The sequence below is a fragment of the Scyliorhinus canicula genome, chromosome 2 (genome assembly GCF_902713615.1).
Source record: "Scyliorhinus canicula chromosome 2, sScyCan1.1, whole genome shotgun sequence".
Lineage (NCBI taxonomy): Eukaryota > Metazoa > Chordata > Chondrichthyes > Carcharhiniformes > Scyliorhinidae > Scyliorhinus > Scyliorhinus canicula.
In genome coordinates this window covers 57246007-57268667 of record NC_052147.1, presented here as the reverse complement: position 1 = coordinate 57268667, position 22661 = coordinate 57246007, and the positions used below count along the sequence as shown (strand labels likewise).

At 39.8% G+C, this 22661-nt stretch overlaps 1 protein-coding gene across 4 annotated transcripts in view; it reads left to right on the top strand.

Annotated features, from left to right (window-relative positions):
- ddhd1b (DDHD domain containing 1b) overlaps positions 1-22661 on the top strand; it is a 107062-nt gene that overhangs the window by 13337 nt on the left and 71064 nt on the right. For 3 of the 4 annotated variants that reach the window (XM_038779068.1, XM_038779059.1, XM_038779083.1), the window contains exons 2-5: positions 6457-6630; positions 12223-12324; positions 13472-13600; positions 20105-20252. In XM_038779068.1, the coding sequence (XP_038634996.1) occupies positions 6457-6630; positions 12223-12324; positions 13472-13600; positions 20105-20252 (553 nt within the window). The remainder of the gene's footprint in view (positions 1-6456; positions 6631-12222; positions 12325-13471; positions 13601-20104; positions 20253-22661) is intronic. The other variant, XM_038779076.1, reaches the window with a different exon arrangement.

Here is a 22661-nt window from a genome sequence, read left to right as displayed (position 1 = left end):
TCGACCCTACTACTCTAAATGGCAACTCCCCCAGCCTCTTCTCCTGCCCCCTCACTTGAATCAGAAAAACCTTCCTATTCCCTATATTCAATTTATATCCCGAGAACTGGCCAAATTCCTCCAATATGGCCATAATCCCCACAATACCTTCCAAAGAATTTAATAAATAGAGCAACAGATCGTCCGTGTAAAACGAGACCCTATGCTGCCCCCACTATCCCCTGCCAGTCCCTTGATGCTGTGGTGTATTAACAATTTTAGTTCGCTCCGAGTATGTGCTGTAGTAGAATAGTAGGAATTCTATCTGTCATTCAGCAACCATGATAGTGATTGTACTGGCACCAATCTATGTAGCTGCATTGAGGTGTCAAGCTACTAAGTACAGAAAATCCTCAGTTTTTGTAAACCTTATTAGCGTACAAAGTCATACTGGAGATGCAAAGAATTGGAAGTGAGCAAATTGGGTCAGCATAATGTCAGTACCTAATGTGAAGTGCTCCTTTTACACTAAAATGGCCCGATGTAGAAGGGTGATTCAGGCACAACGTACGTGTATGAATCATCTGATGATCAAAATTTGCTTGACTTTCAATTTAATTTCAATTTAATAAAACACGCAATACATGTAAAAACGAAAAAAAAACTTGGATGTTCCTCCAACCCTCATCTTTAAAAGAAATATTAAATGGAGCTTGCTGTTTTAAGAAGATTTGAAGGGAAACTCCCCAATTAGATTACGTTTGTATTTCTAAATCTAGTTCATGTAAAGATTTCAATAATGCTGTTGATTTACTTTACCAACTTCTGCTGTTATGCTGGAACGTCCCAAATGTGCATGATCTTGAAAATAATTTGTTTACATTGAAATAGGTCCTTTGCTGCTTGCCTTTGGAACTTAATCATGAGTTTTCTCTGCTAACCATTTGTGATGCTTGGTGATCATATTTACTTGTCTTTTGAGATGGTTGATCTGTAGAGTTGTAATACTAATCTTCAATTCTTTGATTTCTTGTACACTCTTCCTCTGATCTAGTTTCCAAAATGATCAGCTCACTTGACCCTGCCGTTCTTACTTCCTACTCCCAACTGAAACTGTCGCTTTTTCTCTTCCTCAAAGGTGCTAAAAATGTAATGGGGGAATGGAATTATTGGTCACCTTGGAAGTTTCCTGAATACAATCTAGTCTGCATATTTTTTCTTAACAGTTGGGTGATGATATGTGTGGTGATATTCACAAATTGAGTACATCTAGTAATTACAGAATAGATTATGTTTAGCCTAAGTTTTTTAAAAAATAAACCTTTCTGGGTATATAGATGCCACTGGCAAGATCAATATTTAGTACCCATTCCTAATTACCCGGCCTGACCTAGATGTGACTCCACATGTGACTGATTTTTCCTCTCCTATACCACTCCCATTCGTTATTTTAAAGCAGATTTGCAAATAAACATTTCTTGCACAATTTGCTACTTTATATAAATTCTGGTGGGTTTGTGCAAGTTGTAACTTAATGACTGAGCATTGCATCTCCTTTAATGCTCTTTTTAGTACTTTATTTTTGCAATTTTCACCACACAAATGGCAGCATTTCAAGAAGGTAAGAATCATTTCCACCAGTCATCATGAGGTTGCCTTTCCAACGCCGCCTTTCCTCAGTGAAACTTGTAGTTCCCCCATCTTTCCTCATAACTCCAGGCCACTGACACTGGATTTTCACTGAGTAGGGTTGACTCGGGACCCCTTGGAAAAATGGCCGGTGGGTCCCATATTTGGGATTTCTGACCCCTTTCCTTGGTTAAGCGATTTTTGACAGTGTCTCGGATGCGGGGTGCTTCCTGCCAGAAGCCTGAACCCGGGCACGTTTCTCCTGAGGCGAGTGGGCTGAGCTGGGAATTTCCAGGTCTAGGGGTTAGTAAGTAGACTCTTGTGTTGCTTCCAGCTATTGGTTGCCTCTCTCATTTTTGAGAAGTGATCTTATTGAAACATAGAAGATCCTGAGGTGACTTGATAAATTAGATACTGGGAGGATGCTTCTACTTGTGTGGGAGACGAGAACTAGGGAACGCAATTTAAGAATAAGAGGTCTCTTTTAATTTTAAGACTGAGATTTTTTCTCCTGAGGGTCATTAGTTTGTGGAATTCTCATCCCAGAGAGCATTGGAGGCTGGGTCATTGAATTTATTCAAGGCAACATTCTCCCCATGCCTGTGTGAGTCTCGGCCCCCACAACCCAAAAGATGTGCAGGGTAGGTGATTGGCCATGCTAAATTGCCCCCTTAATAGGGTAAAAAAAGAATTGGGCACTTAAGAATTTATTTAAGGCAGAGTTAGACAGATTCTTGAGAGACTAGGGAGTTGAGGGACGAACAGGAAAGTGGAATTTATATCATCCTTGATCTTATTGTATGGCAGCATAAGCAAGGGCCCAAATGCTCCCAAGTCCTATGTTCAGTGATCAGAAGGGAGTGCAGTACTCAAGGTACCGTTTTCACCACTAAGTTCAACATTGTATTGGTTTTACTTGCTGTTGTCTATTTTTAAAAAATAATTTCCAATTGAGGGGCAATTTAGCGTGGCAAATCCACCTACTCTGCACATCTTTGGTTGAGGGGTTGAGACCCACGCAGACACGGGGAAAATGTGCAAACTCCACATGGACAGTGACTCTGAGGCTGGGGTCTCACCCGGGTCCTCGGCGCTGTGAGGCAGCAGTGCTAACCACTGCGCCATCATGCTGCCCTGCTGCTGTCCATTTGTTGCATATGATAAGACTGGAAGGGCTTCCTGATCTCTCTTCACCATAGCTATTTCAACATTCACAGAATTTAGGATGCCTATTTTTCTTTCTATGTAATGCACATTCTGCATTAAATATCAACTGTCAGTGATCAGCTCGCTCATTATTTTCTTAGCTTATTCTGTAATTTCTGGGATGGTTGCTTTGATTTCGCCACCCTACACAATTTGGTTCACCGTCAAATTTGACCAATTTACATTGAGTGTCTGAATTCAAGACATTGATGTAAATTAAGAACAGCAGTAGTCCCACTACTGTATTCTAGGGCACCCGATATCCCTCTCACCTCAACGTTATTGTCTAAATTTTAAGCAATTCCATTATTTTACACAGAATTGATGATTAATGGTCTTCGATTGCTTCCATATGTTTCATCCTATATCAGCTTGAGATAAGTACCTTCTGTTTTTGTGGATTTATTTATTTTTAAGTTCTTTCAGTCTTTGAAGAAATTCCATCTCCATTATATTGAAGATTGTTGTCTTAATAGTGTGGCAATGGGCTGCTGGTAATGTGTGGTGTGAGGACTAGAGGCATATTGTACATCACAAAAACAAAATTCTGGACAATCTCGGCAGGTCTGACAGCATGTGTGGAGAGAGAACAAAGCTAACGTTTGAACTCCAGACTCAAAATGTTAGCTCCGTTCTATAGATGCTGTCAGACCTGCTAAGGTTGTCCAGCATTTTCTGTTTTTGTTTCAGATCTCAGCATCCGCAGTAATTTGCTTTGATCTTAGTATATTGTATGTCGTCTCTTGAGTGAATATTTGGAGGATATAATATTACAGAATATTTATGACCTTTTAATGTTCCTGCCTCTTCCTGTTATTGTAATGTTGATTTTTTTTTTACTGTTGCATTTTGCTGTTGTAGCTGTGTGTTTGTGTTCTAGATCTCTTTTTCACTCTTATTCGTCTTTTAACTTGTTTTGAGCAATTTGCCTTCATCCCAGTGAGCTCTTTTTCCCTGCAGGATCTGTAGATGTAAATTTTTCCCCTTGTTCCAATTTTAGGGTAAAAATCAAAGCAAAATATGCAAATAGATAGAAATCTGAAATACAAACAGAAGGTGCTAGATGTCCTCAGCAGGTCTGGCAGGATCCGTAGTAAGAGAATTAAGTCAACTTTTGAGTTGAATATTATTTTTCTGAAATTTCAAGGGTCATTCAACTGGAAACATTAACATTGTTACTCTCTCTTTGCAGATACTGTCAGACCTGCTGAGTATTTCTGGCATTTTTTGTTTTTATTCGAGTCATGTTGATTTGCGTTTGATGCTGTTGGGTGTTTACCTGCTTAGCACGTCCAGCATTATTCTTGTGAAGATGTTTCATTTAGGTTCTACTTAAGTGTTATTACACTTCTTCCTCCAACCCAGATGTTTTTATTTTTCTCTAATTTCTTTGAATTTACCCCTTTTTTTAAGTTGTAGCCCTGGTGTTTAGTTGGATCACATGCCACATTAAATTTTATCATTCTTTTGGAACACAGAGGGAGAATTAACTGCCTGGCTTCTGTAAAATGTTCCCAGAATCCTGTAAATCAATAAATGAAGTGAAAAAAATGTGGTATGAGATGTGAATATTTAGAGAGGACCTGAAGAACTTCATCCTAAAGCTATTGAGCAAGGATTGCCCAAAAAGCAGGGGCCATATTCGAGAAGAATTGGTCAAATTTGAAAGAGTACCTATAATAGGAACTTGATTTTTTATAAATGTCACAAGTAGGCTTACATTAACACTGCAATTAAGTTACTGTGGAAATTCCCGAGTCGCCAAATTCCGGCGCCTGTTCGGATACACTGGGATAATTCAGAATGTCCAATTCACCTAACAAGCACGTTATTTGTATTATCCCACATCATCTTGTATTGACACTAAAAGCAGATGGAACACTTGGTGTTCCATTTATAATGGCACACAGCAGTTAAATCAACTGCTTGAACCTCTTTGCCATTGAATAAGTTATCTCCGCCTATGAGCAGATTTGGAGGCATTTGAAATCTGCCAGCTATAAACTAACAAATGAACTCTGCTGCATAAATAACAACAGCCCACACAAGTACTACATGAATTTAGGAGCTCCCTCCCTTGCTTCTGCAAACAAGTAGCATTCCAAACTGAGAGAAACTCTACACAATGAGCTTTGTATGCTGATTGGACAAGTCCTCTTCATATTTGTTCTGAGAAAGAGAATGTAACAACAGCTTGCGGAAATGCTGCTAATACAAGAAGGTGGCTTTAAAGATGAAGCAGCAGATGCCAAACAGCAGGGGAAGTAGAAATGGCTAGTCTGAGGTAAAGGAGTCTGCCTTTATTTGGTGCGCGACTAGCCCCTCATGTACTTTATCATTTAAACATTGTAATTACAAATTTTCAGGGGGTGAATTTCTATATGTATCATGGTGAGAAATTCTGGTGCAAGAGATTAGAATGTTGCAAGCATCAAGATCGCCCAGTAAAAAGCTTAATAAAGTCCAACCATTTTGGGGCACCAATATGTCTGAGCCGCAACCAATGGACACCTTCAACAGCATGAGTAACATTTTTCTTCTTGCATGTTGAATATTTCAAAGTGAGATCAGCAGTTAAGTTCATGATCAAAAGCCAGTGTCCATCAGGAACAATACAAACAGGGGCTGGTTTAGCTCACAAGGCTAAATCGCTGCCTTTTAAAGCAGGCCAGCAGCACGGTTCAATTCCCGTACCAGCCTCCCCGGACAGGCGCCGGAATGTGGCGACTAGGGGCTTTTCACAGTAACTTCATTGAAGCCTACGCGTGACAATAAGCGATTTTCATTTTTCATTTCATCTTATTTTGTGTAGGGTCCTTGCATCCTCTAGAGATAGCTTTCATCCGATAATATTTAAGACTTTTCAAGTCCGTACGACTCTTTAACTCTGAAGAGTCACATGGACTTGAAACGGTAACTCTATTTCTCTCTCCACCGATGCTGCCAGACCTGCTGAGCTTATCTAGCATTTTCAGCTTATATTTCAGATTTCCAGCATCTGCAGGATTTTGCTTTTATTTAAATGCTTAATTTGATGGTGTTCCCACGGCCAGCCATTTAGGAGGCAGCCTGACATAAAATTGCCGAGCAGGTCTCATTGCCGACAAGTATGCCCTTGGAGCCCACTCTTCACCTTGATGTCAGGGTCCCCACTCGCTTGGTGTATTTCTTGTACTACTTGGTGAATGGAGGCTCCTCCACAAATAGCGCATTTGTTTTTAAACGCTCTTGTCAGGAAACTGGCAGTTTGAAAATGATCTTGCTGAGATATGTGACGGAATAACCCCGCCACTTAGCCTATGTTAGTCCACTGATTAAAGATGAAATCTCTTAGAAATAATGAAATAAATAGAAAACGTGGGTCTTGTTTTTTGTTTAATATTCTGGATAGTACAATCCAGTTGCAAACTTGCTTTTTGTCCCCCTCTTCCTTCTCTCGTTTCCCTTTCCATAGTTCTACTAACATAACAACACAAACAGAAAATCCAGCAGGTCAGACAATTTCTGTAATGAAAGCAGTTGCATATTTAGATTGTTTTTATTCCTCAAGTGTATTTAGGAAGAAAACTTCAAAGATTTTGCAACATACTAGATTTTGCTTTCTGCTGTTAACTTATGCTTACGTTGTCTTTGACTTTGCAGAATCTGATAATATTATAGTCATGCGTGGCCAGTGGTTTATTGATGGTACGTGGCAACCTTTGGAAGAGGAAGACAGTGATCTGATTGAAGCTGAACACCTAAAGCGTTTTCGGGGTCAACAGATGCAGGATGCATTTGAACTGGATGTAGCTAAACCTATGGATAGTAAAGATGGTAAGCCAAAGAAATGCCTGTAATCCTAATTTCAGTTTCACAATGCACTCTTTCTGATAGGCTGGAATTTTTCAGCCTTGCATACCATTTGAATACACAATAGCTATTTATTATGTGTGTACTATAATATTTTGTGTTTCTGATCTGCAGCCCTGACCTTTTCTGAATGTACTATGTAGCGAGAAGTGGCGTGTTTCATGCAAGGCATTAAAAGCTTTGCATGACAATAAGTACAACTTTTAAAAATTTAACTCATGGGACATCTGCTAAAACCAGCATTAATTATCCATCCCTCATTGCCTTGGAGAAAGCAGTAGTGAGCTGTTGTCTTGAATAGTTGTAGTCCATTTGGTCCCCACAGTGCTGTTCGGGAGGGAATTCCAGGATTTTGACCTATTGATGATGACGGAATGACAAGTTCTAGTCAGGATAGCATGTGATTTGGAGGGAAAATTGGAAGGTGGTAGTGTTCCAATGCTTTCTAGAAGTCAGTAACCGTTATTTTAGTAATTTTTAAAATAAATTAACAAAGATAGAATAGCATTTCTTGCCATTTATATTTTGGTGCTTATCTAGAAAAACATCCTTTTGAGATTAGAATAGAAATTACAACGAGCATTCCCTAACTTCCAATTTTGTTTTTCCTATTTTTCTACCTGAGCAGTTGTGCCAGAGGCTTGCATACTTTCGGGCACCTTTGTCAGTGCTGAGCCAATAAGTTAACTGTCCCCATTTGATTCAGTTTAGTTAGTAAAGCATGCCAGAAAGATTACCATAGGCAAGCAAGATAAATGTTTGAATAATATAGAACATTTGCAAGAATAGAATTTAAAAGTATGAAAGGAATAAAAATGAAATTGAGATTTTAAATTAAACTTGTAGTGCAAACAGAAGCTCACTACTAATTTACCAGAATCTCACCCCCGCCTTTCAATTTGTGGATGAATATTATCACATATTGTGATCTTTTATGAATACTGTTTGGAATTTGGGTCTGCTATAGAAACCTCTCATTCAGTGCTGTCATTCACTGCTATCAACAATCTGTATAAGTAGTCTTGTTGCCGTCTTATAGAAGTTCATTCCCATTGCCCCACATCTAGTTTTGTGGTAACAGCACCAGAGAGAGTAACAGTGATGCTCCTTCATTCTGGACTGCCTTATGTATGTGAAATCCTTCAATTTCTCTAAATTTGGACTGAAATGACAAAGGACTGAATTAACAACAGACATTATGTTGGCTTGATTTGTATGCTGCTTTAATTTATAGTAGACAAAACATGGAACAACAAATGCTGGAAATACTCTAAAGGTCACTTTGCATCGGTGGGAAGAAAAACAGAGTTAATGTTTTGGGTTGGTGACTTTTCATTTCTGATGAAAAGAGTTCTTCAACTCATCAACCCCATACTTCATCTTTAAATTTGAGCAAAGCAAATCAACCAATTAGTGTTTAATTTCACTAAGTTTTAATTGTTTTTTATTCAAATACAGAATTCGTTTGAAAAAGATCTATTTCAAACTCCATTCTATTTTTCTATACACCTGTTCTATTTTTGCATCTCTTAAGAAGCGATGCATGAGTGTCTTAATTTGTCTTTGGCTTTTCTTTACTGGACATGTACTTTTGGATTCTTTCTGTGAGCTACAATGTTATGAATCAAATCAACTATGCATTGGAATAACTTAAATCCTAATAATCAACTCAAAATGCCCTGTGGAATTTGGTGAAAATCAGATTTAAATGGGTTTTCCACCAAATTTCAGGAGATATCTTCTGTCACTTTAGTGCCTTTTAATAAATAACCTCCGTATGTTATTTCAAGCATTTTTTTCAAAGTGACTTATTGAATTCTGAGTTTGTGTTTAGAACACTGGCAAAATGGGACCTCTTTTTAAATTTTGTATAGACCAATGAACCCCCATCCACTGAAGTTGTATCACACTTGCCAGTACTTGGATTCTCTTTTACTGATTTCATACTTTTTACCTGCAGAACTTGTCTCCACGCAAGGTCGGGTACTTTTTTAGGTTGTAATGTCTTTATGATTTGGTCATTTAAAAAAAACTTCCCTTCGTACTACTTGTCTAGAGGCTTGAATCTAAAAAGTGAATTCTGCCATTGTTACCTTTTGTGGATATTCACATTTATTTGTGTATCATCGATATATTTAGTTTGTGGAAATATGAAGTTGCTATCGATTGACCCTATCTCTGTGGCAACTGAATAAACAGGATACTGAAACTCCTATCATAAGTTCAGATACACCTCATTAACTACATTATCCTTATGAACCCTCTCTGCTACCTCATCAAAACATCAGTCAAGTTAGTTCAATGCTATTTGTCTTTAACCAATCCATGTTGGCTTCCCTGAATTAATCCACACTTACCCAACTGACTCTGTCCTTGATTATTACTTCTAACAGTTTTTGCACTCCCATGGTTAAACTGACTGGCCTGCAATTGCTGGGTTTATCCTTTCACCCCATTTTGAACAAGGGTGTAACATTTGCAATTTTCCAATCCTCTGGCACCATGCCTGCATTTAAGAAGCATTTGAAAATTGTGGTTAGTACCTCTGCAGTTTCTACCCTTCCCTCCCTCAGTAACCTTGAATGCATCATCTGGTCCTGGTGACTTATCAGGTTTAAGTACAGCCAGACTTTTTAGTACCACCGCTTTGGAAATGTTCTCCTCCTTGACTATGACATGGCAGCATCTTCTTCCTTTGTAAAGATGGATGCAAAGTGCTCATTTATTATCTCTGCCCCATGCATGGATTTCCATTTAGGTCCCTATTTGGCTCCACCAATCCTCTTACTACTCTTTTACTGTTAAGACTTTTATGTTAGCTGCCAGCCTGTTTTCATACTCAATCTTTTGTCTCTCAAATGGTGTGATGATTCAGCTTACTGTGGCCAATTGCATGGAAATATTTGACAGGTTTTTCAATGTCTGCCATAGTTAAAGTCAGACGAATTCCTCATTTTGTTCACTGAATCCATAAGTTGTTTAGAACATATTTTAGACACACTGCTCTCTAGACAGACTTCTTTTTATAAAAATGCTATGCATATACAGCATGACTTGGATTAAATAATCGACGTTCGGCATAATTGAAAAGAGGTGCTTAAGTATAAGATGGACACAAATGTGAACCAAACCAACTTCTTAAATATTGTCAATAGATATGCATGACCGTTTATGAAATTATGCTGTAAGAATATTTCATTTGTTTTGTCTAGCTGTTTGCATGCATGTTGCTTGCCCATGTCACAAACTATATTTTAAAGGTGGGAGGGAGATTTTTCTGTAATTGGAAACTTAAAATATAATACCTCTTATATTTAAATTGTGGGTATTTTTAATGCAGAAGACTAGGTTGTCTCCTTTTATTTAACTTCTATTAATCTGAAGAAAAAGAAATTCATTAATCTGAAGAAAAAGAAATTCAAAATGATCAGCACAGCAATAGCCTTACTGGTTAATGGTTTCTTGAACATAATTTTTAAAAATAACTTGGATTTCCAGGTTACTTCAACTTACAAAAACAGCTTGTTGCAGTTTTTATCTTTGGTAACCAGGGAGGATGCTATTGCTGTTTCTTCTAAAGGGTTTATGGATAACTCTGCATGATGTTATGCATGCCATCAGTTTAATTTGTTTTACATATTTGCACAGAATTTTGGCTTTGAAACAAAATACATATTTTACAAAGCAAAATGTTAATTTCGTTTCAATCACTGCGATTGAAAGTAAGTGTAACCCTTTGTTTTTCTTACATAAGTGAGTAGATTTAGTTTTGGCCAAATCTACTGGTATATAAACCAGGTCTGAAAGCATTTTTAAGAGGATAGTTACCTTGGAGGATTGAAGACCCATGTGGATAATAGCAGCTTTGTTTTATGAATTAAGTGTAATCAATATTTATGTTAATGTGGACCTATCCGACTCTGGGCTGCGTTAATTGATTTCTGCAGTTTTGGTAGGAGTACTTTAAATAGCAGCAGTGGGGTTCAGATGTAATGCTCTCTGAGCCTATCTAGACTCGTATAAAGACTGGTCATTTGGTTGAGATATTGGAGAGTATGAAATCTCAGTGGAATTATACATCTTTGTGAATTGGCACTTTTCAAGAGCTAGGGAAGAAAATTGGAAGGGAAGTGGTTTGTGAAGAATCTTGTGCACAGCAAAATGCACCACAGCTCTTAATTGCATGGTATTGGTATACAAATATTTAATAACACCATTACCGTCAGGTTTTCATTCATCTTAATCATGCAGGAGGTTACAACTGGTTCTATTGGGTACACTGTTGACTATCCCTCTGTATCCAACCTATTTTTAGTGCAAATTTTTGAATTCCATCAACCTAACTTACTGACTCATAAGACCAATATCAAATTCTCAAATGTCTTGCTCACTTTAGTTGGCAGCTACTAGTCGCTGAATACAGGCTTGACGATTTAACTATATTCCTTGATAACTGAAGGACTTGATAAACATTTCCTTTATATTACGAGTGTGTGTGATGTATCCAGCTACTTGATTTAGCCCTTTGAATAACTTCCACAATTTCTACTCCATTTATCCATCACTAACTCCAATAGATATTCAAATATGTGTGTTGCATGAAACTTCATTGTGTTTTTTATTTTAAAAAAAGTCTTCCCCAAAGGGAACATGATGAAAAGAAGTACCAGTTGCAGATAGGACTATAACTTTCTACCCCTGTGACTTTGATCTTGACTCCTGGGATTGTAGGATCTTAGATGTTGAAGAATTGAGTTGTTATTTTTCGTTGAAGCTCTGAGAGAAATGACATGCAAGTTGCTGGAGCCTGATTTTGTTTTCTTTATAAACTGCAAATTCTTATCTCTAACATGAGTAGACAGTACATTTGGTACATTGCAATATCACCTAACCCGATGTGAATAAACCTGGCTACTGGTGAAAGTGAAGGAAATAAATGAGCAATTGGTTTTTATGGAGACCAGTAATAAAGTACTCTGACTGAATAGATTAGTAATTTCTATAAAACTTTTGACAATTTTTTTTTTGTTGCTTATTCTGCTTTTCAGTAGCGAGGCAATTGTTAGCTGTTGCAATGTCATTTATTTAAACAAAAATTAAACTGATATGTTAAATTCCAGCTATTGCTGTGCTGATATCTGACTACTTTATTGTAAAATGTAGCAACTAATGAAACTCCGAGAATAACAACTGTCTAATTTCTCAAGAAACCAGTGCATAGACAGTTGCTGGTGACCTGGAAATTGCACAGTTGAAACTTTAATGTGACAACCCTAGTATTGCAAAACTGCATAGATCATGAAGAAAATGTCAAATTGTATTCTCTCATTTGTAGGTAAAATCTAATTTGTGTTTAATTTTCAACTAACTTTGTTAGAAATAATTTAGGAATACTATACAAGTCCACCAATTTGGCGTGGGTAGAATTTTAAAAAATAAATATCAGAGAACCTTTTAGTTGGAAAGCGTAGAATGTATTTTGATTTTGAGACCTTATTCTGAAGATCAGTTGAATGATCACAAAATCCATAAAGTTCACTTTTTTTGCTTTGTTAGTTTTCTACCAACTCCCTCCCTTCTACCTTCCCTTTCTGTTCAAATGGAGAGGATATAAAGAAAGTACAACCACTGCATGTAACAAAAGAAAGCGTTGTCAAGGTATAGTATAGATTACTCTGTACAGCTTTGCTATTGGTTAGAAAAGCTTTTCAAGTAGTATTTACACTCCTCTCCCCCTGAACCTCTGATGATATCCAAAGTAAGACTGTTAATGAATTTGAAATGATTTCTGCACCCTCCGTTCTCTGCTCAGAGAAAGCCTGCTCTATCAGTTGATTATTATGTGCTTCAGTTGAAACCTTTAGGAAGTTGTGACTGGCATCTAGGTTAATACATGCTTTTCTGTTCCTGCCCAGAGTGGGAATCGTCACGGGTAGGACAGAAAATTTGATGGACCAGACAAAGGTCTGTTGACTTTGGACGGGAATTTCTGGTCCCACAGCGGTCGGGACTGGAAAATCCCAGCCATGCTGTTTGGCTTTTAGTGCATGGCTCCACCAGGAATCTTGTGGCAAGGGTAAATAGTATTGCAAAACTAGCAAGATGTATTCCTGAGACTGAGAGTTACACATCATGAACTGTTCATCCAGGAGTGTTTATAATTGGTCACTTAATGTTGCTGGTCCTATTACGATTGAAGTCATTTATGGCTGGTCTTGTAAAATGACTGAGCAGATAGTGATTTTATGCGGCCATGAAGACTTTTCCAAAATTGGACAATTAGCTCCATTGTGTACTAAAACATACTTCCGTGCACAAGTTATCTTCAATAACTTAAGATTTGTAAAGTATTAATTACTCGTCTGTAAATTACAGTGCTGACTGAAAAAGACTTGTTTGTCTTCAATCCAAATTTGCTTGATATCTTACCACATCCTAGGTTATCCACAATCTGAACTCTGTATGTAGAGGAAAGTCTATGTAGCTCTGACAATATGCCGTTCAGATGAGTGCTCTTGTTCTATCTTCTCTCTTAACCTCCCACCCACCAGAAAAACTATTGAAGGGCAAAGCAATTTTTTTGTTCAAGAAACCTGGAAACGTTTAACAGTTCATGAAGTGTTTCCTCTTGTCTGTATTTATTTACTAATTAACGTCTAGATTTGGAATGTCCCTTAATCACTGCATGCATTTTGACCACTTATTTCACTATTCAAAGTTTGACAGCTAATGTCAGCAATATAAAGAGCAGACAAATCTGTGTCTTGTGCTGTATTAATATTTGAAATATGTTTATGGGTCACAGCTATACACAGTTTAAAGCTCAGCCGCAACCATGTGGACTGGTACAGCGTGGATGAGGTTTATCTGTACAGTGACACCACCACATCCAAAATTGCCAGGACAGTTACCCAGAAATTGGGATTTTCCAAAGGTACAGTTTGGTCAATAAACATTTTACTTTGCTTAATAGTGTTATTCTGAATCTTCTTGAGAGCAAATTGAATAAGTTAAACTTGCCTAAACGATGTTCATTTAATTTCTGAAAACATTTTTAAAGGGATTATGGTGATGAACATTTTTGGTTTTTACCTTGGGAGAAGAATGGGATTGGGATAACTGGGGATTATTTCACAATGCCTAGTCACAGTCAATGTTTTCATCAAGTGTGTTAGCAGGAGCCTAAGCCAAACCGTACCTGTAAAATTGACGTAACATTATTATACAATATTCCCAAAATAATTTTTCCATTGATGCTGCATCATTTTTCACGTGTAAGTTGTGAAACTAACAGCTGGGTGTGTTTGTCAGCTTGGCTGCTGCTAGCTTTGGCTTCCCAGTTTGGTAGCGGATTGCAGTGCCTTAATTCACACTGTACAAACTGCACACCTCCGTAAGTGATTACAGATTGGTCAACAAGAAACATTTTTTTAAATGTCTTTTAAATTTTTTCCAATTAAGGGCAATTTGGCATGGGCAGTCCACCTCCCCTGCCCATCTTTTGGGTTGCGGGGGTGAGACTCACGCAGACACAGGGAAAATGTGCAAACTTCACACACAGTGACATAGGGCCAGAATCGAACAAGGGTCCTTGGTGCTGTGTGGCAGCAGTGGTAACCATTGCGCCACCGTGCCGTCCCACCAGAAACATTTATGGAAAAGATTGATAAACAAGCTGTTCTTGCATATGGCCTTCTAGCAGTTCAGGGTGACATCTATGCAGGCATTGCAGAAGCTCACCTGTTGATCTCCTCTGATGGAACATTAGGGCATAAGAAATCGGAGCACAAGTTGGCCATTCACAGCTCCCTCCCTTTCCCAAGCCTGTTCCACTAGTCAGTAAGTTCATGGCGGATCTGGTGAAACCTTAACTCCAATTGCCTGCCTACCCCCTGACTCTGTTGTCGATCAAAAAGCTGTTTCACTCGGCTTTGAAAATATTTCATGATCCAGCTCCCACTGTTTTCTGGGAAGAGAATTCTAAATATTAATGACCGTCTGAGAGCAGAAATTTCTCATCTCCATCTTAAATCAAAGAAACCTTATTTTGAAAATATGTTCCCCAGTTCTCAATTCCCTCAGAATATCCTCTCAGCATCTATCCTGTTAAGCCCCTTCAGAATCTTAAATTTCAACAAGGTCACCTCTCGTTCTTCTAAACATCAACAAATGTAGGCCCAGCCTACTTAACCTTTCTTCATATGTCAACCTCTTCATCCCAGGAATCAGCCTAGTGAATCTTCGCTGAGCTGCTTTCAATGCAAGTATGTAGATCCCTTAAGCAAGGTGAGAAATGAAATGAAATGAAAATCGCTTATTGTCACAAGTAGGCTTCAATGAAGTTACTGTGAAAAGCTTCTAGTCACCACATTCCGGCGCCTGTTCGGGGAGGCTGGTACGGGAACCACAACGGGAAGGTGACCACAATTGCACACTGTACTGTAGGTGTGATCATGCCATTGCCCTATACCAAGGGTAGGAACATTTTGCTTATCAAAGGCCATGCACACATAGATAAAATCAGTCGTGGGTCACACGCACAAGAAACAACTTCAGTTTTTTAATACAATAACTGTGTTTGCATTTCCTTAATGAGTGGCACAGCTTCTGTATTCGTATCACAGCGCTCCTGAAATTCACCTTGAGTTTTCCTGTTATCCCTCTGTCTCTCCCTCTCTTCTGTTCCACTCTCTTTCTCCTCTCCCACTCTGTCTGTTCCTCTCTCTCTTTCTCCTCTCCTACTGTCTGTTCCACTCTCTCCTTTACCACTTTGTCCGTCTGTCTATCTGCCTTTCTATTTCCCACTCTCCATTTCTTGCGCTCTTTCGCTCTCTGTCTCTCTCTTTACACCCCCCTCCAAGGCGTCTCAACAACGCAAGGCTCTGACCAACACCCTGACCAAGGCTGCATCTAGGCCTAGAGTCTGGGGCTCTTCCTCTATTTTCAGGGGCTTTGCCCCTGTCCTGAGACACCAATAGGGGTGGGGGGGAATCGCAATGAGCCATCGATGGAGTTAGTGCCCTGCTGGCTTTTTCCCCTGCCTCGAGTTACTTACTCTTCACCAACCAATCGGGAGGCTCCCTTCTCCTGGATCTCGGGCCTTGCTCTTCCAGAACCTAGTTAGGTAGATTGGCCCAGAAACCTGGCCAAAAACACTCTTCTGAACTCATCCAGGCTACTATTGCCAATTTAATTTGTCCAATCGATGTGAAGATTAAAATCGCATAATTGTTGCAGTAACTGGCAAGCCCTAATTATTCATTGATGTACATTTTATCTTGCTGTGTAGCTATTGTTGGGGGCTATAAACTACTCCCATTAGTGACCTCTTTCTTTTCCTATTTCTTATCTCCACCCAAACTGATTCCACACCTTGATATTCTGAACCAAGATCATTTCTCACTGTTGTTTTAGATCTCCATCTCCTTTCTTTTCCTCATGTTCTTCCAATATGTCAAATACCCTGAATATTCAGGTCCCAGATTTGACCACGTTGCAACCAGGTGGCGATTACATCATACTTGTTTATTTATATTTGTGCTGCCAATTAATCCATTGTGTTAATTAATCCATCTTGTTAATGCTGTGAGCATTCGGATAAAGAGCCTTTAATTCTTTTTGCCAGTTATGCTTACTATGCCGTTATTTGCTGGTGCATCATTATATGCTCTGCCCTTTCTCTCACACTCTGATTGTTGCAGCGCAGAAGGAGGCCATTTGGTTCATCGTGTCTGCACCGGCTCTCTAGATGAGCATTATAATCTTTATTGTCACAAGTAAGCTTGCATTGACACGGCAATGAAGTCACCGTGCAAAAGCCCCTAGTCAGTGTATTCTGGCGCCTGTTCGAGTACAAGGACGGAGAATTCAGAATGTCTAAAATACCTAACAGCGGGTCTTTCGGGTCTTGTGGGAGGAAACCGGAGCACCGGAGGAAACCAACACAGACCCTGGGAGAACGTGCAGACTCCGCAGAGACCGTGTCCCAAGCTGGGAATCGAACCTGTGATCCTGGCGCTGTGAAGCAACAGTGCTAACCATTGTGCTACCGTGCCGCCCCATGTGACTTTTCCCCATACCGCTGCATATTGTTTCTCTTCAAGTAATCATCTAATGCCCTGTTTTAGGAAAACAAAGGTAGTTTTAAGGGATTTATTTCTGTTTGGTAAACATTAGAAATAAGGTGTAGGTTTAGGCATATTTACTTTAATGTTCCTGTGCCTGAAAGGGTAAACCCTGGTCGTGTTTGTATGTGTGCAGTTGGTTTCATTTCCAGCTGTGATTCTATTGTGCTAAGAGAGGGCTATGGCATGATGAATAAATAAACCAGCAGTGGTCCTTAGCAACTGGGGCCATGTAAGGCAGAGAAGCTTTTAAGTTTTAGTTTGGTTAATTTGATTGCAGTTCAAGATGGGTAGTGAGGGAGAAGGAGCTCTTCTCGAAGTAGTTGGTTTTAGAAGCTTAAAGAGGACACATCTCTCTCAGTCTATCTGGAGAAGAAGTCATACTATGGAGTAATGGTTGAGAAACTAGATGGCGGAAATTTAAATTTCAGCTAGTTAAGGAAACTAGATTAATGAACAGAAGTTCCAAAGAGTCTGGAGTTAACAGAATAGAGGAAACTGGGAACCAAAACAGATTGCTCTTCAGTAAAGTCATAGAGTTGGAAAGGCTTTGGATCATGAAAGGTCAAAAAGATAGTTGTAGTAGTGCTCAGGTTTATGACAAATTACTACATTTGGGAGACATTATTTGAAATAATTATAAAAATTGGTGGCTGGACCTTGGGAGTTTGTGTCAGATAAAGGAAACCTGAAGGGAGAGGTCTGAAACTGAAACAATGGAAGCAGCGAAAAGAAAGCATAATTTATTTAAAATGTGACTTTTGAAAGCGGAATTTGAAATCACTTGCGTGGAAGCCAGAGTTCAATGAGACAAGGTGGTTCACGGTACAAGAATTGTCTGGGGGTGATTTTGGGGGAAAATCCACAGACATTCGCATGGGTTCATAGAGCAACGTATCTTATCGCAGTCACCTTGTGTGCTGAAAGGGGACTTTTGTGTTGATGAGACCATTGTAGTTTAAGATGTACTTTGTAATCCATGTTAATCCTAAAATCTGTGTGTATTTGTTCAGCCAAGCGAGGAGCAGCGGAGTATTGTGTAATACTCCAACTTTTCATGTTTAATGGGTTTTTTCTGCCTGTTAAAACTAATTAGAAGTCCTGTGAGTCTGTTCCTCCACGTTTTTTTAAGTAAAACTTGTGGTCTTTTGAGCCAGGGTTCCATTCTGAGATTATTTCATTCCAGTTATAATAACTGGGATCACAGCCCTCTTGAATGCCTCCATCACATTTGCTTCTTTTGCAAATCATCTTAAATTTGTGCTCTCTCATTCTTGACCCTTTTACAAGGGAGAGGGTTACGATCCTTTGGGCTAGTGCGCGGTCAATTCCAGCCCCACACATGGGAGCACAGTGGTTAGCACAGTTGCTTCACCGCACTGGGATCCCAGGTTTGATTCCCAGTTTGGGTCACTGCCTGTGCGGAATCTGCACGTTCTCCCCAAGTCTGCGTGGGTTTCCTCTGGGTGCTCCAGTTTCCTCCCACAAGTCCCAAAAAACATGCTTGTTAGGTGAATTGGTCATTCTGAATTCTTCCTCTGTGTACCCGAACAGGCGCTGGAGTGTGGCGACTAGGGGCTTTTCACAGTAACTTCATTGCAGTGTTAATGTAAGCCTATTTGTGACAATAAAGATTATTATTACTTGACCGGAATCGCAACACAATTGAAATTAATAAATAATTCTTAGAAAAATGCACCCAAAGTCTTTGGCCCTTATCGGCCCAATAACTACAGTCACAAAGTTTGTAAATTTAAACACAATTAAGTTTGTTAATATCAATAAATACAATTAAATATACAGCAAATACAACAGGTTAACTGTTATCTAATTCTTACACCCCCCCCCCACTTAAACTTGCCTGACCCTCTACACACACAAGACAGACAAACACAGAGGAGAAAAGTGGGGTATAAAATCAGTCTTTGTTTCTGATAGTTGCCTTATAGCACACCTTCCTTCAGTCTAGGCTTTCAATTCTGGTTTTCACTGTAGATCCATGCAGATTCTGTGAACAGCAGCTTTTCTGGTGAAAATAGCAGCTTCTTTCTTTTGAACCTCTATCAAATCTCCTCTCAGCCTCCTTCTCCCCAAGGAGAACAGTCCCAACCTCTCTAATCCATTCTCATAACTCTCATTTTTCTTTAATTTTCCAAATCGGTCTTCACGTGAAACATCCCCACCCACCCCCAGTTTAGATAGCCCTTAGTTATGTGATTCATAGTGATTCCATAGCCCTAGTTATCATAGATGGATCATAGAATTTACAGAAGAAGGCCATTCAGCCCATCGAGCACCCTACCCAAGCCTACACCCCCACCCAACACTAAGGGCAATTTTGGACACTAAAGGCAATTTATCATGGCCAATCCACCTAACCTGCATATCTTTGGACTGTGGGAGGAAACCGGAGCACCTGGAGGAAACCCACGCACACACGGGGAGAACGTGCAGACTCCGCACAGACAGTGACCCAAGCCGGGAATCGAACCTGGGACCCTGGGGCTGTGAAGCAATTGTGCTAACCACTGTGCTACCGTGCTGCCCATGTGATTCACCAAGACACTGGTCCCACCACAGTTCAAGTGAACGTCACACCAATGGTACAGCTCCCTCTTTCCACAGTACTGGTGCCAATATCCATGAATCAAAACCCATTTTGTGCACATCAGACATTCAACCCTTTGATCTGAATTAATCTGTGCCAATTTCCTCGCGGCTTCATGAGTGGACTGGAAAATTAGAAATAAATGGTTTAGAAGACGAGTTTTGGCTCTTGGCTCTTTTATAATTAAACAAATTGTTGGAAATCCCCAGAGACTCAGGTTGGATTCAGACCACTTCTGACTTCATGGCTGCTACAATTTTACTAGAGTTTACTGGCATGACAGCAAAATGCACATTCAGTGACTGAATGAAAGACAGCTCTTTTACTTTGTTATAACATCTTAAATGCACAACCCAAGCAATGCACTGGTGACTCTCATGAATGCATCACCTATTACCTGGCCTTCCAGTGAAATCATAAGGTTTGTCAACTGCTGTAAACATTTGAGAAAATATGAAAGAGCAGAAAAAAATTGAACAAAATGTTTATTTGATAATATTTCTATCGAATTTTTTTTCAACACTATGAATAAATCACCACATTTGTAGAATAACTTTACCAATTTAAAAACTTGAATTACAGCTTCTGTGCAGCTTTGTAGTTGACAGTATGTGACTGCTTGAAGTTTTACATGTTAAGCTTCTTAGCTATATGTATTGTTTTAATATTATTTGTGAACAAATAATGTGTTTTTTTGTCGATGCAGCATCAAGTAGTGGGACTAGACTTCATAGAGGATACGTAGAGGAGTCTTCGCTTGAAGACAAACCTCCAATCCCTACTCACATTGTCTTTGTTGTACATGGAATAGGACAGAAAATGGACCAGGGTCGTATTATCAAAAACACAGGCATGTAAGTACTGTTTCAAAATACCTGTTCCATTACTGCAACAACCATTTAATCACTTAACCGAAGTAAACTATTCAATGGAATGTGTTTAGTAATGAACAATACGCGTTGCTCCTAAATAGACAATGATTTAGAAGTTTTGTTGTAAATTAATTTCAGCAACGTACTGTAACCTGGGGCCAAAAGGTTTGATAACCAGTACACTGGTTGGGATCAGTGTTGGCCAGTTAGTCCGTTTAATTTGGTATACACATTCAAACTTTGGAAACAATATTCTCTCTTAGCTTGTTCAGGAAAAGTGGGGGACTAATTTGGACACCCGCTGAAAAAAGGCATGGGGTTAAGGATGAGTGATTATCCCGTGTTCGGTAAACGCAAAATTTAATCTGTCTGCTCACTATCATGATTATAGTGTTCAACAGATTCTAACTACACTGTTGAGTGGCTGCATTGCTCATCAGGTGTCCCAAGATAATGAGAAATCATGCACGAGTTAAAGCTAGCCTGCATCTCTTAAAGTGGCGGTGCATTTTGGCTGCAGTACATGGTGGAAGTTCTTGTGCAAGTCATTGATATCGAAAAGACTGAATAGTGGCACAGCATGAGAGAGAAGGTGTTACAAGGTTCTCGGACAGATGCCTTCATGAAGAAGGTGTAAAGGAGACTGCAGCCACAGGAGGCCCTTCAAACAAATGCTTTGAAGTTAAGAGAACAGGTAGCTGTGACGGTCAAAGCCAATAGATAACTGCCAATAGAGCTTCAAAATGTCCAGTGACGTCACCCAAGTGGTCAAGATCATTTAATTAATCTTAAAATGCCATATCCTACCAATTGCACCACTAGCCTCAGTCATTACCCAATGCAGCACGGTCCCATCACTCAGTTACGAACGATCTCTATCAATCAGGAGTCATACCTAATGCTCATAGCTGCATCTTGCCCTCGCTTAACACTGGTGCAAACCTCACACCCACATTTCATCGCTTGCACATATTGTCTGCTATTCAACTATGATAGCGGGCAAAGACATTGCGCCACATTCGCTGACACACTTTCCTCTCATTTGCAGAACATAATGCGTAACTAGAGTAGCTGGTACTAACTGGTAATGGGCAAGCACACCTGCATGTCCTCAGCCTGATGAGGAAAATGGTGCTTCCGATCATTGGGGAAACAATGTTTCTTCATCAGCCGTTGCTCAAGACATGGCCAGCGACTTGGCTGAAGCCGTAGATGGTATTCTCATTCCTAAATTTTCCTCATCCCATTTCCTGCTCCTCCCACAATCTCCTCTTACTTACAAGCTGCACCCCAAGTTTCCCACTCCTGCACATTCCTTGCCCTTAGCCTCTTTATTTTCAGGCACTCGAGAACTGCCACCTGACCAGGTAATGGTGGAAGAGCATCAAAACATTGCTGATGAAGAAACGTTGTCGCTCGATTTCGCGCTCGCAGTCACCATTCAGATATTCACACTGCACGTAATTAAGAAAGTAGTTTAGAGTCGTAATCTGCTAGTAATGAGACATGGGATATGACTAACCTGCAGCCAGGGCAGAAAGCAAGGGTTGTGAAGCTGCCAGCTTTCCAGAGGGCGAGTTTATGCCTGAGTTCTGCTACAGCAATTTAGATGAAGAGTTTGATTGGGCAGCCGAAGGAAGAAGGCTGATGGGTATGCACAAATGCATGATGTATTGGCAAACTGCTGGAAAGTCGAAGAGCATGAAACAGTCCAGCATCAGTATTTTGTTCTGTTAATTTTTACTGGATGTGGGCTTCGCTGGCTAGGCCAACATCTGTTGCCCATCCCTAATTGCCCTTGAGAAGCTGGTGGTGAACTGCCTTCTTAAACCGTTGCAGTCCATGTGACGTAGGTGCACCCATTGTGCTATTAGGGAGAGAGTTCCAGGATTTTGATCCAGCAACAGTGAAGGTACGGTGATATATTCCCAAGTCAGGATTGTGACTGACTTGGAGGGGAACTTCCAGGTGATGATGTTCCCATGTATCTGCTGCCCTTGTCCTTCTAGATGTAGTAGTTGTAAGTTTGGAAGGTGCTGCCCAAGAAGCATTGGTGAGTTCCTACAGTGCATCTTGTACATGGTATACACTGCTCACTGTGCATCGATGATGGAGGGAATGAATGTGTAAGGGGTGCCAATCAAACAGGCTGCTTTGTCCCAGATGGTGTAGAGGTTCTTGAGTGTTGCCATCCAGGGAAGTGATGAGTATTCCATCACGCTGCTGAAGTGTGCCTTGTAAGTGGTGGACAGGCTTTGGGGAATCAGGAGGTGAGTTACTTGCCACAAGATTCCGAGCCTCTGACCTGCTCATGTTGCCTTAGTATTTAATATGACAAGTCAATGCCATTCTACACCATGGGGAAGCCTGCAATCCTAATGAAGCTGTGCA